The 14,548-nt window shown below is 40.2% G+C and overlaps 1 protein-coding gene across 1 annotated transcript; it reads left to right on the top strand.

The window, feature by feature from the left end:
* Positions 1 to 515: 515 nt before the first annotated feature.
* LOC147892831 (shikimate O-hydroxycinnamoyltransferase-like) lies at positions 516 to 2,178 on the top strand. The gene is made up of 3 exons (XM_087386796.1): positions 516 to 968; positions 1,132 to 1,916; positions 2,088 to 2,178. The coding sequence occupies exons 1-3, from the start codon at positions 516 to 518 to the stop codon at positions 2,176 to 2,178; spliced, it is 1,329 nt and encodes a 442-aa protein (XP_087242922.1).
* The last annotated feature ends 12,370 nt before the right edge of the window (positions 2,179 to 14,548 follow it).

Raw genomic sequence — 14,548 nt, 5'->3', positions numbered from 1 at the left:
ATTCCGCACTTAGCTGCGCAATAACAGCTTCTAAGTGCGGAAATAACAGCTTGCATTGCTGCGTCGCGTGTACTCTCAATTTGTACAAATTAGAAAGCTTTCTTGGAGCAAGTGATTACATATTGGCTGCGGAATACGTCAAATTGTACAAATTAGGAAACCGTTGTACCTTGCGTGATGGAGCTTGCAAGCAGCTTTTACGGAGCTTGTTTCACGCGGGGTCCATGTCAAACACGACAAGGCCACCCCGCGTCGATCTATCCTGAGCCCCAAAATTGTAGAGGTCAGAAAGCATTATTTGCGGTCAGGCGAGTTCACAACATTGAACGGATATTCAGTCGACCCTTTCGTTCATGTTTGCGTTGATCCATTCAACGCTCATTCAACGTTGCAGCTTGGCAATGATGCTACTCCGACAAGTTTAAAAGAGGGATCACTTTCATGCAAGACGTCAACTCGATCAATCCCGTATTATCTCGTAGCTACAGTAAAGAAGGTATAGCCAGAAAGACGCTATGGCAATAGCATCACCTCGGCTCGTCGTCTCTTCCTCGCGAATTATCACCCCTTTGTCCCCCACGCCTCGCCACACCATGTTCCTTGCTGCAGTCGATATCTTCTGGCGTTGGTTCCCTTACAACAAACGCGTCCTCTTCTACAAGCTCGACCCTTCTACGAGTAGTAATCCAGACCCATACGCTGAGGCTGTCACCCTGCTCCAGTCCAGCCTTTCCCTTGCTCTGGTGGATTTCTACCCTTGGGCTGGCCACCTTTTTGAGCAAGAGGATGGTAGACTGGCGCTAGATTGCGACGATGCCGGTGTGGAGTTCCTCGAGGCTTCGCTGGATGTGCCCTTCTCTTCGTTGGAGGAGGATGGCTTTCAGTACAAACCTTTCTTCCGGAAGCTGACTCCCATGCCAGAAGCGTTACGGTGGGATCACCCTGATTCTCCTCTTCTTTCGGTGCAGGTATGCAGGCTTTCGAAGTCGTTCGATCACGCTTTTAATGGAAGTCGTATGGTTAAAACAGAGATGCATGGCTTTTGAAGTCGTTCACGGAAGTCTTTATACTTAGAACGAACAGCGAAGTAACGTAGTCAAAGCTTGATAAGATATCGTGTTGGATTTGCAGGTTACAAGGTTTCCAGAGGACACGGGTATTGCTGTGGGAGTGGCACACACTCATGTAATCGCCGACGGCCACTCGTTCTGGCATTTCATGAAGGCGTGGGGAGAATGTGCACAGGGCCTGCCTATCTCCATGCGTCCTCTCCACCGGCGAACCGAGCTGAGACCCGAGAGGATGATACTCTCTTCTGTCTGCAGCAAGAAGAAGGGAATGATCCGATCGATCACCAAAGGCGGACGCTTCGATCTAGGAGAGGTATCCGACGACATGGCGTTGAGGGCGTTTCACTTCCGAGCAGAAGCCATCGAAAGGCTCAGAAAGAGAGCTCATGCAGAGGACGACGACTCGTCCACAAGGGAAGAAACAATATACTTCAGCACATACGAGGTACTGTGCGCGCATGTATGGAAGCATGTTACGTTAGCGAGGGCAGATATCAGCGAGGACACAGAGACAGGGATATTTGTGGCAGCCGATTTTAGGAGCAGGCTGATGCCATCTCTAGGGGAGGGGTATTTTGGGAACGTAGTGGGGAGAAAACTAGTAAAGGGGAAGGCAGGGGTAATAGGGAGGGAGGGGTTGGGTAAGACAGCAAGAAGAGTAAAGGAAGGTGTGAGGGAAATGGACGACAAGTATTTTAGGAGGGCATGGGGGGAGGTTGAGGAGGAAGAGCCACATGTGTTAGTGAAGGGGGTTGAAGAGGGCATGGTCCTATTAGGAGTGGCTAGCTCGCCCAAGTTTAAAGTGTATGAAGTTGAGTTTGGATGGGGGACACCTTTGTGTGTTAGGTATTCTTGGGTGAGAGGAGATCCTGGCATGAACATGGTTTTGTTCCCTGGTCGCGCCTCACCCCATAGCGTTGAGGTTACCTTGGCCCTCCCTTCCCCCTCCATGTGTGCCCTCCTCCACAACCCGTCCTTCTGTTCTTACTAGTAACACACCTGCACGTTTCTCTACAGCACAGTACGTGCAATTGTACATATCCATGTTTCCATGTATACATGTTTTTTCATGAATACAAAGTTATGGATGATCGTGCAATTCGTTTAGTTTGCATCACTTCTTCCTTTACCTCATAGATCTATTTTATCAAACATCTTTTCTAGGAGCTAATTTATCAACATGAGATGTGTTTAGATAGAGTGTAATGCCAATTATACATAGTATATATATAGATAGATTACTACTACCCCCCTTCCCCTTGCATGCAACACCTTTTGGCAAGCTATAGCATGGTCTTTGAATTTCTTTTAAAACTTATTTTATAATTCACTTGATTACACCTAGTAAAAGAACTTTTTTCAAAGGAATCTCTCTCTCTCTCTCCGTTTAACCACTAGGAGTTGGCCATGATCATTCAAACTCTCTTTCTTTTTTACCACTAAAAAGTTTTATTCCACCTGAATTTTAATGCATCTAAATAAATAGCATGTTATACTAGTTTCTATGCAATAAGAGGATAGCTTACTCAATAGCTAAAAACAAGAGGAGGAGGCAATTCTCCACTATCGCAACTAGTTCCTGGATTCAATCTCGTGATAGCACAATCTCAAGAAACTCTTTTTAACTTGTAACAATAGCATAGTATGTGTTTTTCTCTCTTCTTACAATAGGTCTGCCAAATTGATAACTGATGTAAGTGCCCATACAATCATGTTTCTCATTGACATTATGTTTCAACGCACCTTAAATTTTATAAGAACACGATGGCCTTATTTGTGCCTAGCATTTAACATTGGCTATGAATTCAAAAGGGGGTAATATCATGCATGTTAGATGATGAACATTTCATGCATATACTTCCTTTTTTTTTTCCTCCTAGAAAAGCAAGCCAATCCCACACAAGAAAAACTACACTAAACCTAGTCTGAAGGCTGTTGAATGAAATAAAAGGTTCAGCATTTGATTTACTAGTTGGGAACTTGTGCTTCGCAAGGGCATTGAAATGGTGGCTAGATGTACTGAGAGATTAACATTCCAATCTACCTAAGGTTTATTTCAACGACCTTAGAGACAATTGTTTTATGTGTGATTCCACATCTAGTTACTCCATACTACACAAAGGGGCTATCATAATCTTAAATGGAGGATATTTTGAAAGTAAAATGTTATTGATTCTTTCCTACTTCAAGAGCATTGAAAAAGGTGGTGAGATGTAATGAGAGATTTTATTCCAATCTACCATAAGGTACCATACAAGTTATTTCAACAACCACAACAAGACAAAGCACCTACAGACGTGCACACAGACATGCTTCCTTAACTATAAAAAAAACCTACGGGCGTGTCTATTTGCACGTCTACAGACCTGTGTCTATATAACATACATACACGCCTATATACGTGTAAATAGATGCCTTGCTAGAAATTAAAAAAAAATAGACAGACGCATATATAGACGCCTCTATAGACATGCAAATAGACGCTCTGTTAGAAATTTTAGAGACGTGTATATAAACGCATTTATAGATGCGCTTATAGACGCTCTACAGAATCTTTTTTTAAGATAAAAGCAGAATTTGTGTGGTTGAACAGAATGCTGTGTATATTGTGTATGCTATGTAGTTACAAAGAGAAGGAAAGAGAGGATAAAAGAGCGAAGGAAAAAGAGAGACAAGGTGAAGGAAAGAGGGGATAAAAGAGAGGAAAATAGAGAGAAGGAAAGAGAGGAGAAAAGAGAGGAAAAGAGAGGAAAAGAGAGGAGATAAGAGAGGAAAAGAGAGGAAAAGAGAGGAGAAAAAAAAAAGAAGATAAGAGAGAAAGAGAGAAGGAAAGAGAGGAGAAAGGAGAGAAAAAAAGAACGCAATCCCTTATTTTCTCACGAATGCAATCCCTTTCTTCAATCATGCTTTCCCTAATTTCCATCATTCATGCAATACCTTTCTTCAATCATGTATTCCCTTTCGATCATTCATGCAATCCCTTTCTTCATTCATGCAATCACTTATTTCCATCATTTAATATGCAATCCTTTTCTTGGAAGTGGAAGTGGAAGGGGAAGGGGAAGGAAAAGAGAAGGAAAAGAAAGGGGAAAGAGAAGGAAAACACAACAAAGACTATCGGCGGAGCGCGGCTGTCTGTTTTCCCAAACAGACGCGTCTATAGATGCGCTCTGACAGACGCCTTTTTCTAAGAAGTTGAAAAGAACATGCGCTCGATCACACTAGTACAAAAAACATATGTTTGACCTGTATACGACAAAGGATGAATCCAAAGAGAGAAACTTGCAAAGAAGATCAGCCGTCAAGAGACTTACCTTGGATAAAGGTATGGAAGATTCTTGTCCTTCTTCAAAGTTGCTTCTCTTTCTTCTCTTCCTTGTTCACCCTCTGCTTCTCTTTCTTCTTCTCCTTGTTCACCCTCTTCTCTTGTGTGCTTGGGGATGATTGTGTAAGCCTCGATATGAGTGTGGGTGCTTGGAGATAAGTGTGGATGCTCGAAGCTGTGTCTACTAATAAGAAAGCAAGCCGCACGACATTAAAAGTATTGAACAAAAGCAAGCACACTAAAAGTAGGCTAAAAAATCAGCTCACGATCTGCGTGTCTAAAAGAGCATTTATCTGCGCATCTATTTGCGTGTCTAAAAGCACGTCTAATAGCGCATCTAAAGTACATTTTAGACACGCCTATAGACGTGCTCCATAGTACAGATGCATTGTTAGACGCACTTTTAGACACTCCTTAGAGTTTTGACATCTACAACTCATCCAAGAATAAATTTTTTGGGTTGTTTATATGTAGGATGTCTTCATCTTCAACAAGTTGCTCCAGTGAGGATGAATCCCTTCGTATCCAACATCGTGAAATGTGGTTGGACCAAAAAATCAAATGTATGTGTGATCGATGTCGAGGAAACATGTATCATGCACGTAGAATTACACTCAATCACGTCTCAAAGTATGGAGAATGGGATGCAACCGTAAACATGGTAAGTGTTAAAGAGTTAAGGTTGATTAAGATACATATGGGTGTTCATGTGTTTGAGTTATGATCCTGTTTTAATTTGATACAGGATGCAGGCCACACCCGCATATGTTGCCCTATGCTCATCGTGAGGAGGCGAAGCGTCGGCGATATGAGGTGGGATCTTCAGGACGGACCGTTATGGATGCATGGAGTGATGGTGATAGTAGCCCTCTACAATTACCTCATGAGGCTGTGAAGGAGGACGTGTTTGATGATATGATGTGGGATTTATATGTCCATCAATCCTCAGGTAGGGATGATAGCATAGAGCAGAATGATCTTTTTACCGCAGCATTGACTCCACTATTTGAGGAGTGCACATTCTCTATTCTACATGCCTCCCTTGAGTTACTAAACTTGCAAACCATCTATGGATTGCAATGCAAGTTTGAATGCATTACTCAAGTAAGCTTTAAAGTCTATTTTGCAAACACGGTGAATTATGCTAGTGGGTCAATTACTCGAATGTTTTTTCTCATATATGGTCTTCACGTGCAAGCTATTGTGTAAAATGCTTCCAAGGGAGAATAAATTACCGACCTCAAGAGATATGGCAAGGCAACATGTGACCTCTCTTGGAAGATTAGATTACAAGTGCATCCATGCATGCGTCAACGATTGTGTTCTATTTCGTGGACCACATAAGGATGCAAGAGAGTGTCCTACTTGTGGAGAGGCAAGATACACAACAAGACAAAGCACCTATAGATGCGCACACAGACGCGTTTAATGAATTTAAAAAAACTTACGGGCATGTCTATTTGCACGTCTATTTGCGCATCTAGAGACCTGTGTCTAATGATGCATCTATATAGCAGACAGACGTGCCTACAAACTCGCATATAGACGCGTAAATAGATGCTCTGGTATAAATTTTAAAAAACAAACAGACGCATCATTAAACGCCATTACCCGTGAGGACGAGCCTGCCATTGGTGATGCTGATTTCGATGAGCACATGAGTAGCATAAGTAGTAGTGGGTTGAATGTATTTGTAGATCTAAACACTTGTTTGGATTTTGAAGTCAATAGTTTGGCAAGGGTTGATCTCATTGAGGATGAGATTGAACCGTAGCCCATCATTGATATTGGCAAAACTATTTTACATATTGTCTCATTCTCCTCACCTCAATTCTTATATATGTGGGCTTGCAAAAAAGCATTAATGTTTTTGTTAAAATTATGTGCTTTGGTAATCATGGGCAATGTTTGGAAAGCAGTGATGTACACCAAAATCTCACTTTCTGTATTCTCTGTTTTGCGTCTAAATACGCATCTAATTCTCAGTGTAGACGCGCTAATAGATGCGCTAATACACGCGCAAATAGATGCGCTGACAGACGCAGTGTTAGACGGGCCCGTATTTTCTCAATGTAGACGCGCTAATAGACATGTCAATACATGCACAAATAGACAAGATGTTAGACACGCTATTAGACGCGCCAATAATTTCTCTATTCAAGCAACGCCTATAGACGCGCCTGCTATTTTGCGTGTCTATCAAGCGCGTCTATAGTTGCTTTGTGTTGTTGTGATATAGAGCAGATCTCAAAAGTTTGGATGTGCCTCATACGGTTCTACGACATTTTCCCATAATCCCTCGCATCCAACATACGTTTAAGTACAAATCCATTGTAGAGCTCATGTCATGGAATTCCTCCCATCGATCAACCGATGGCAAGTGGAGAACTCCCGCAGACAGCAGTCCTACGTGGAAGCATATTGAAGACACATGGCCAAGCTTCAAGGAAGAACCTAGGAGCTTGAGACATGGATTGGGTATGCACGGTGTGAACCCATTTGGTCTCAAAAGTAGCTCTTACAGTGTATGGCCAGTGATATTGGTGAATTTTAATCTTCCACCCTCTATGGCGATTAAGGAAAAACATGTTTTGTTATCCCTTCTAATTCCAGGCAAACATAAAGTCAAAAATTCTGATGTTTATTTGGAGCCTTTGATTGATGAACTAGAGATACTTTCGAGATGTATCGAGGTGCATGATGTGAGCAGGCCTCCCTCGTCACGAGACTTCAAATGCAAAGCAGTCTTGATGTGGACGATATTGCATGACTTCCTAGGCTATGGCGAGTGTTCAGGTAAGCATTGCACTTTTAATTATGAGTAGGCAAGCGATGTGGCACCCTAAACCCACCTTGAACTCTTAATTGCGTCTATTGTTTAGGTCTCACTACATCAGGTTACCATGCATGTCCTGTTTGTGGTCCTTCGTTAGTTGCCTCACAGACATACGCATTGAATAAGGTCATCTATGAGAATCACTATCAATTTTTCCCACCTGATCATCCTAGATATGTCGCCCCTTGGAATGAAGTCCCCCCACAGTCACTCACTGCTGCAGCAGATTGGATGAGAATTTGGGACGGATCCATGACTCCTCCACCACTTAGCATGAGCCGGTAAGGGTTTGTAACTATTTTGTGCTATATTGAATGGAAATAAAGATTGCTCGCTAACACCAGCTTTTATTTAGATACTCCATCTTTTATCGTTTACCATATTGGTCCCACCTCAAGATCACTCACCTACTTGATTCCATGCATATCTTCAAGAATGTGGTGTCAACCATTTGGGAACATTTGAATGGGACACGAGATTCTGCAAGCATAAGGGAGGATCTACGCACCACAAGGAGGATGCGTGAAGCTTGGCCACAAGAGAGGTCAAATAAGCGTGTCTTTGTACCTTGTGCACCGTGGAGGGTATCAAATTTAGAGATGGTGGCGCTGAAGCGAGCTATCACTATAATTCGTACTCCCACTGGATGCATGAGGTGTTTGAAGGGGGCCTTCACAAGAGTAAGAAAACAGGTGTAGAGCAATTATATGGCTTGAAATCTAATGATTGGCACAAGATGCTAAAAGTAAGTATTTTATGTGCATAATATCTTTTTCCTTCCAAATTTGTGAGTGAATTAGAAGCACCTAATCAACCATTCCTCGTGTGTTTAGTTTATACTACCAACTAGCTTTTTTCATAGTGCATCGAAAGACATGAAGGATTGTATTTACAAGATGGGCAAGCTTGTGAGGTACTTTATAGGATACAAAATGTGAATCGTATCAATGCTCCATGCAAGGTGTTCATATTGCTAATATGACATACATTTTCCTTTCTAGGTATGTGAGCTCAAAGGAAATAGATCCCACCATGCTTGAGACTACTCGAGTTATGTCACTGGAGGTGGTTTGTTTAGTGGAGGAGACATTTCCATGTTCTATTCTCACAAGCCAACTACATCTCATAGTGCATTTGGTGGATGAGATTGCTATATGCGGTATTGTACATGCATGATGGTTGTTCTTCCTCGAGCGCTTCATGAAGACCTTGGAGGGTTTCGTGAGACAAAATGCAAGACCCGAAGGTAGCATGGCCAAGGGTTGGTTGGTAATGGAGAATGGCACTGGTGCCATTCTCCCCTGCCATTTCCCGAGCTCAAGTAGAATGGGATAAGAAAGATAAGTATGTATATCATCTGATCAAGTAGAATGTGCAAGATGTCATGCTAGGACAGCTCAACACAGTCAAGACATCAAAAGAAGCATGGGATATGTTCGCAGCTTACAAGTCCAAGAACACTTCCAGGATTCTCACACTAAGAAACCAAATCAACCAGACTTTCCACAACAATAGCAAGACCAGTCATCCTTATGTACTCAGAATCAAAGAGTCCTACAACAATAACTTGCAACAACAGGAGAGACTATGAATCTAGCATAAATGGTTCAAGTCATCTTGAATGGACTAGGAGAGGGATACAAGAATCTAGTCCAAAGTATTGCCATTCAACAGCAACTTTCAACACTTGAAGAACTTCAGTCGATTCTACTTGGTGATGAAGAACTCAGGACTCAGACCATTCATGCACACAAAGGTCATTCTAATGATCAGGCATTCACAACTTCAAACAAAAGTAGAGGTAGATGCAAGGTAGAGGTAGATCATTCCAAAGACGTGGTCATCATCAGTCTTGTTGATGTGGATAGTTCTCTCCCACAACTATGGAGAGATGATGAAGACCTAAGGATGACCTTTATTGTGCCTCAAGGGAAAGGACATAGCAAAGTAATAGACACGAAGTTGCTTAATAATATCAACCTCTATTGCATGCTTAATAGTGATGTGATGAAAAGATGGGTGACAAGATATGAGGATGCAAAGGCAAGAAGACAAGGAGAAAGGGCCCTCTTTCATACACACCACGGATCTCGTGTGCCATACCCTCAGCATCTAAGAGCACTTCCAAAGGATATTCATGTGGATTGGCTACTTGATGAAATGGAGAGAGCAGAGAGAGACGAGGGGATACATATCACAATGGAAGAATGGGAGTATGCTAGGGGATGCATGAGCAAGGTCGGTATGTAGAATGTTATGCATAGGTTAGGAGCTTTCAACAATTTGGATTGCTTATTTAATTGATTTTGTCTTGGTGTAGTGTACTATGTTCAATGCTATATGGTGTGAGGGCAAGCATTTTTTAACACAACAGATTGATGATGATAAGAGAAACACACAAGATTGCGGCATCATTGCAAGCTTTGAGGGAACCAATGGAGCCATGGATGATTATTGTGGCATAATCCAAGATGTTATTAAGCTTGACTTTCGACGCTTCTTTGTGTATGTTTTGGATGTAAAGTGGTTTAAGGATGTGGTGGAAAGAGGCCCTAATGCAACAATCAAACGCCATCCAAGTGGCTTTGTAACTATTGACTCCACAAAGTTTTGGCAAAGTAAGGACACACTAGTACTACCGCAACAATGTGAATAGGTATTGTACACACATATAAAAATACTTACTTTTAAATATTTGATACCTTTGATGCAAGGAAAATAACATGATTGTATTTTTTTTTGAATTAGGTTGTCTATCAACCAATGGTGGGGATAATAATAGGTGGTGGCATGTCATACCTATTACAGCACGTTCCAAAGTGATGTATAGTACATTTACTAATATGGAGCGTATGGAGGATGATCATGTCCATGGAGGTGATGATGACCAAGATACGAGAGAGGAGGATGATCATGAGATAGGAGATACAGATATTGAGGCCATTACCCGTGAGGACGAGCCTACCATTGGTGATGCTGATTTCAATGAGCACATGAGTAGCACAAGTAGTAGTGGGTTGAATGTATTTGTAGATCTCAACACTAGTTTGGATTTTGAAGTAGATAGTTTGGCAAGGTTGATCTCATTGAGGATGAGATTGGCCATCATTGATATTGGCAAAACTATTTTACATATTGTCTCATTCTCCTCATCTCACTTTATTTTTGTATATGTGAGTTTGCCAAAAAGCATTGATATTTTTGTTAAAATTATGTGCTTTGGTAATCATGGGCAACATTAGGAAAGCAATGATGTACATTTATCAGCCTACACCAAAATTTCACTTTCTGCATTCTCTATTTTGCATCCAAATCCACGTCTAAGTCACGATGCAGATGTGCTAATTGATGCACTATTAGACGTGCCCATATTTTTTCTATTCTAGTAGTGCCTATAGATGCGCCTGCTATTTTGCACATCTATCAAGCATGTCTATAGTTGCTTTGTGTTGTGAACCTTAGAGACAAACTCATTACCTTTGATTCCACAACTGGTTACTCCACACTACACAAAGGGGCTATCATAATCTTGAATGGAGGATATTGTTAAAGTAATATGTTGCAGAACAAGTTGAATATTCATATCCATAGGTAGCAATGTTCTCTTGTTTTTCCTTATGTTATTTATCCTTTGCTACCTCATGAGCATTGAAAAAAGTGGTTAGATAAGGGTTATTTCAACAACCGTAGAGACAAATTTATTACCCTTGATTCCACAACTGGTTACTCCACACTACATAAATGGGCTATCATAATCTTGAATGGAGGATATTCTAAAAGTAATATGTTGGGGAGAAATTTCAATATTCATATCATTACGTAGCAATGTTGTCTTGTTTTTTCTTATATTATTCATCCCTTTCTACCTCAAGTTACCCTTTCTTTTTTACTCACTGATATTTCCCAATGTCCTTGGTTCTTAGGATAGTTGCAAGTGAGTTGATGAAAGATTTCCTCTATAGTCTTTATTAGTATTTCTAAAGTCTTTGAAAGAGGTTCAATTGTTGTGTCCCATTTAATTACTCTATAAATCATTAACTGATTCTAATTTCAACACTTCATCAAATGAAAATTCAATATGTTGGCCAACCAATTAATTTGATTTTAGTAGTGTGATACGACCATAGTGTTTAAATAAAAATGCAAGATGCAAAAATGGGGAGGACAAGCTCCCAATTCATGCTAGAACTTTAAAATAGTTCAAATTTTGGGTTCTCTCAATCCACCTCCAAATTCAAGAATTTTGAAATCATAAGTAAGTGTTTCCAATGTTCGCTTTCGTAACCAATGTGAACTACAAAATATGACACACTTCAATAATGCATGTTGATGGTCCCAATGATTGTATAAAATCCTACTCATCTACTTGGAAACATGTGAGCATTACCAAGATGGAACTCTTAGGTGGTGATGTTGTATTATATCACCCACAAACACACTTCCATCAAAAGATGCAAAAGTGAAGGCCTTGGATTGGTCCTCGATTGGTCGACTGTGATGTTGGGGCTTGAAGATCTAAAATACATCTCTCGTTTGTGATCTCCGTGGTCTGGTCTATCCAAGCAACCTCTAATTAGATGGTTGGTTGATGAAGTCACACACATGCATTGTATTAGACACCTCCAATGTTGCTTGGATCTTCCCATCCGGAAGTTGGATGCCATCTAGTGAAGTGTTATATGCAGTTAGCCTGCCATTCCAACCAGTCACCAAACACAACATGTAAGGCTGGTAGCTTAGATCTATCCACAAGTTGGATGCCATCTAGTGAAGTGCTAGGTAGTCATCCTACCATTCCAACTAGTCGCCAAATATAGCATTTTTGAATGCATGTACACCAGTGCATAAGTGCAATATAGCGATTAAATGCAGAAACTTACAATCAATATTCAAAATTCTTCAAAGACACTATATAACTATCTTTAGTAACATATCAACAAGCCACCAATACATTTTAAACCTCATTGATAAGACCATGCTAGTTAATTGCTCTTTCAAAAGATGTACATTCTACTACAAATCATGCTCACAAATAAGTGAAAATGAAGGTTACTTGATCCTTGATAAAGAAAACATGAGCTATAAATTACCAATGTCTACTGACCATTGATTTTAGAAACTTACACAACCTTATTGACAAAATTTCATGCATTTGTCGGGTTGGATCCACAGACTTACATGCAATTGATGTGCCATGTAAAATGAGTGATGGTGGAATCTGTAAGTAGCAAGCTTGATGTAATTAGTGCGACATAGATTATCCATGTATCATAATTCACTAGCAGATTGACCAGCAGCAGTGTATCATAATTCATGATACCACAATTTCTTGTCATCGGCAAAAACCTACCAACTTAGCATGAAGATAATAGTTTTCATTTCACACCTTCACATAACCCTTCGTACATGCAGTGATGCCCAGATGTGTCAATTTATTACTAATATCTTAAACAAAATTAATATCTTTCTATATTTTGTCTCTAGGGGTGTACTACTAAAAAATCATACATATCATGCATGCTCAAGGGTTAATGCAAGCTTGATTGAAGCCATTTTTTGTGAGGTTCAAGGATTCTTTTGTATATAGGTAAGTTGCTCGACCCATAACTTATGCATTGCTCAATGGAACTTATGCCCGACCCATAACTTATGCATTGCCCAATGGAACTTGACAAACTTGGTCCACTAGGTAGCAATACACATTCCAAACTTCAATATGAGACCAAGAAAACACATAATTAAAATTTATAATGAGATCATTATATCATTACATGTGCTTTGTTGCATGTGAGGTACATATCCGGCTAAACAGTATAGGTTATAAAAATTTATGGAAAAACATCAAAATTTTGTTCTAGACATACATGGAACCAAGTAATCATTCTAAAATACATTACTTGAGCTTCTCCTCGACCAAAGGACACACCTAATTGAGAACATTTGGTATGGTTTAAGGGGCCCTGAAATGTTGTGCTACAATTTTGCACACCGATTTGAGGGCATGTTCCATTAGTTTCTCTCAATGTGTTGAAAAGTAGAACAGATTGAAAAAATGGAATCCAGACTTGTGGGACTACCTCACAGTTCTCTTAATACATTGATATTTGGTGGTATTAATATCAAAATTCACCCTAGAATGATTGAATTTGAACATGTCCAATGAATGTATATGCAAAGGTCTTTTAATAAATCCGACACCATTTCTAATTTTTCATTGTTTTTTTTCCATGCATTTCCTTTCTATGAGGCCCATCAGCACACCAAAGGTCATTGTATTTGATAACCCATAGCATCAAACACGATCGTGTGCCTTTTAGCCTATTTGTTTTAATTAGTGCATTTTAGGCAACATTCTACTTACTTGGGGGGCTCCGGCGTTTGCAATTTACTGATGTGTATTGCCAGATGGGGGAAAGCCCGGCCATTGGAATTTTAAATTTTTAATGCCTCCTGCTCTACCAAATCTTTAAAAAAAATTGTCGCCTTGTACTTTTTTTTCCTGCACATTTTTCCTCCTTTATGTGGGTAAGTTGACTCATCGTCTTCCTTTCTTTCCTCGTTTCACTCTCTGTCCTATTTTGTCACTCTCTATTCTGGTGGTTTACTTATCATTGACATGTCATCATGTAGCTCGCCATGGCTTGCAAGAGGATCAGATAGCGGCTCTAAAATAGGAAAGCTTACAATCTTGGTCAAGGCACAAGGAGAAAATTACGGGCTGGGGAAAGGCAAGACAAAAATGGAAGACAAGTTTGTAGCATTTGTGATAGGGGACTCCTTACAGAGCCAAAAGTACTCCTTCTAGAGCAACAATAGGTAGTGCTTCCATAGAGAACACAGGTCAATAAAACTAGTCCATTTGATTTCCCATTGGACTTACCAACTGAAATTGTTTTGGAAATTTTTAATTGTTTGATTTCCCACCGGGTTGGCTTGGACTTGCCTTGTTTCCACTAAACTAGCCCAGTTGAAATTGTTTTGAAAAACTTTAATTTTTTGATTTCCACGAGGCTAGCTTGGACTGTTCTATCTTCCCTAAACTAACCCAGTTGAAATTGTTTTAAAATTTAACTTTAATTGTTTGATTTCCCACCGGGCTGACTTGGACTTACTTTGTTTTCCCTAAACCATCCCAATTGAAATTGTTTTGAAAAAAGTCTAATTGTTTGATTTACTAGCAGGATGGCTTGGACTTAGTGTGATTGTATTAAACCAACCACTACTACACATAGGCCTTATTCCGATAGTTAAGTGCCGATGTTTAGTGCATGTGGGGCGATAATCGTCGCTAAGCAAAGCAGGTTTAAAAAATTATCG

This window comes from Dipteris shenzhenensis, chromosome 16 (genome assembly GCF_047967505.1).
Source record: "Dipteris shenzhenensis isolate YYH24624 ecotype China chromosome 16, Dip_SZ_1.0, whole genome shotgun sequence".
In the NCBI taxonomy this organism is placed as follows: Eukaryota; Viridiplantae; Streptophyta; class Polypodiopsida; order Gleicheniales; family Dipteridaceae; genus Dipteris; species Dipteris shenzhenensis.
The sequence above is the reverse complement of the archived record's forward strand: the minus strand, read 5'-3'. Positions and strand labels throughout refer to the sequence as shown.

Bases quoted from the DNA above. Each gene is read 5' to 3' on its own strand.
- LOC147892831 (XM_087386796.1), top strand. From the start codon at position 516: ATGGCAATAGCATCACCTCGGCTCGTCGTCTCTTCCTCGCGAATTATC. The intron at 969-1,131 runs GTATGCAGGCTT...TTGGATTTGCAG, and splicing joins CTCCTCTTCTTTCGGTGCAG to GTTACAAGGTTTCCAGAGGA. The intron at 1,917-2,087 runs GTATTCTTGGGT...GTTTCTCTACAG, and splicing joins GGGACACCTTTGTGTGTTAG to CACAGTACGTGCAATTGTAC.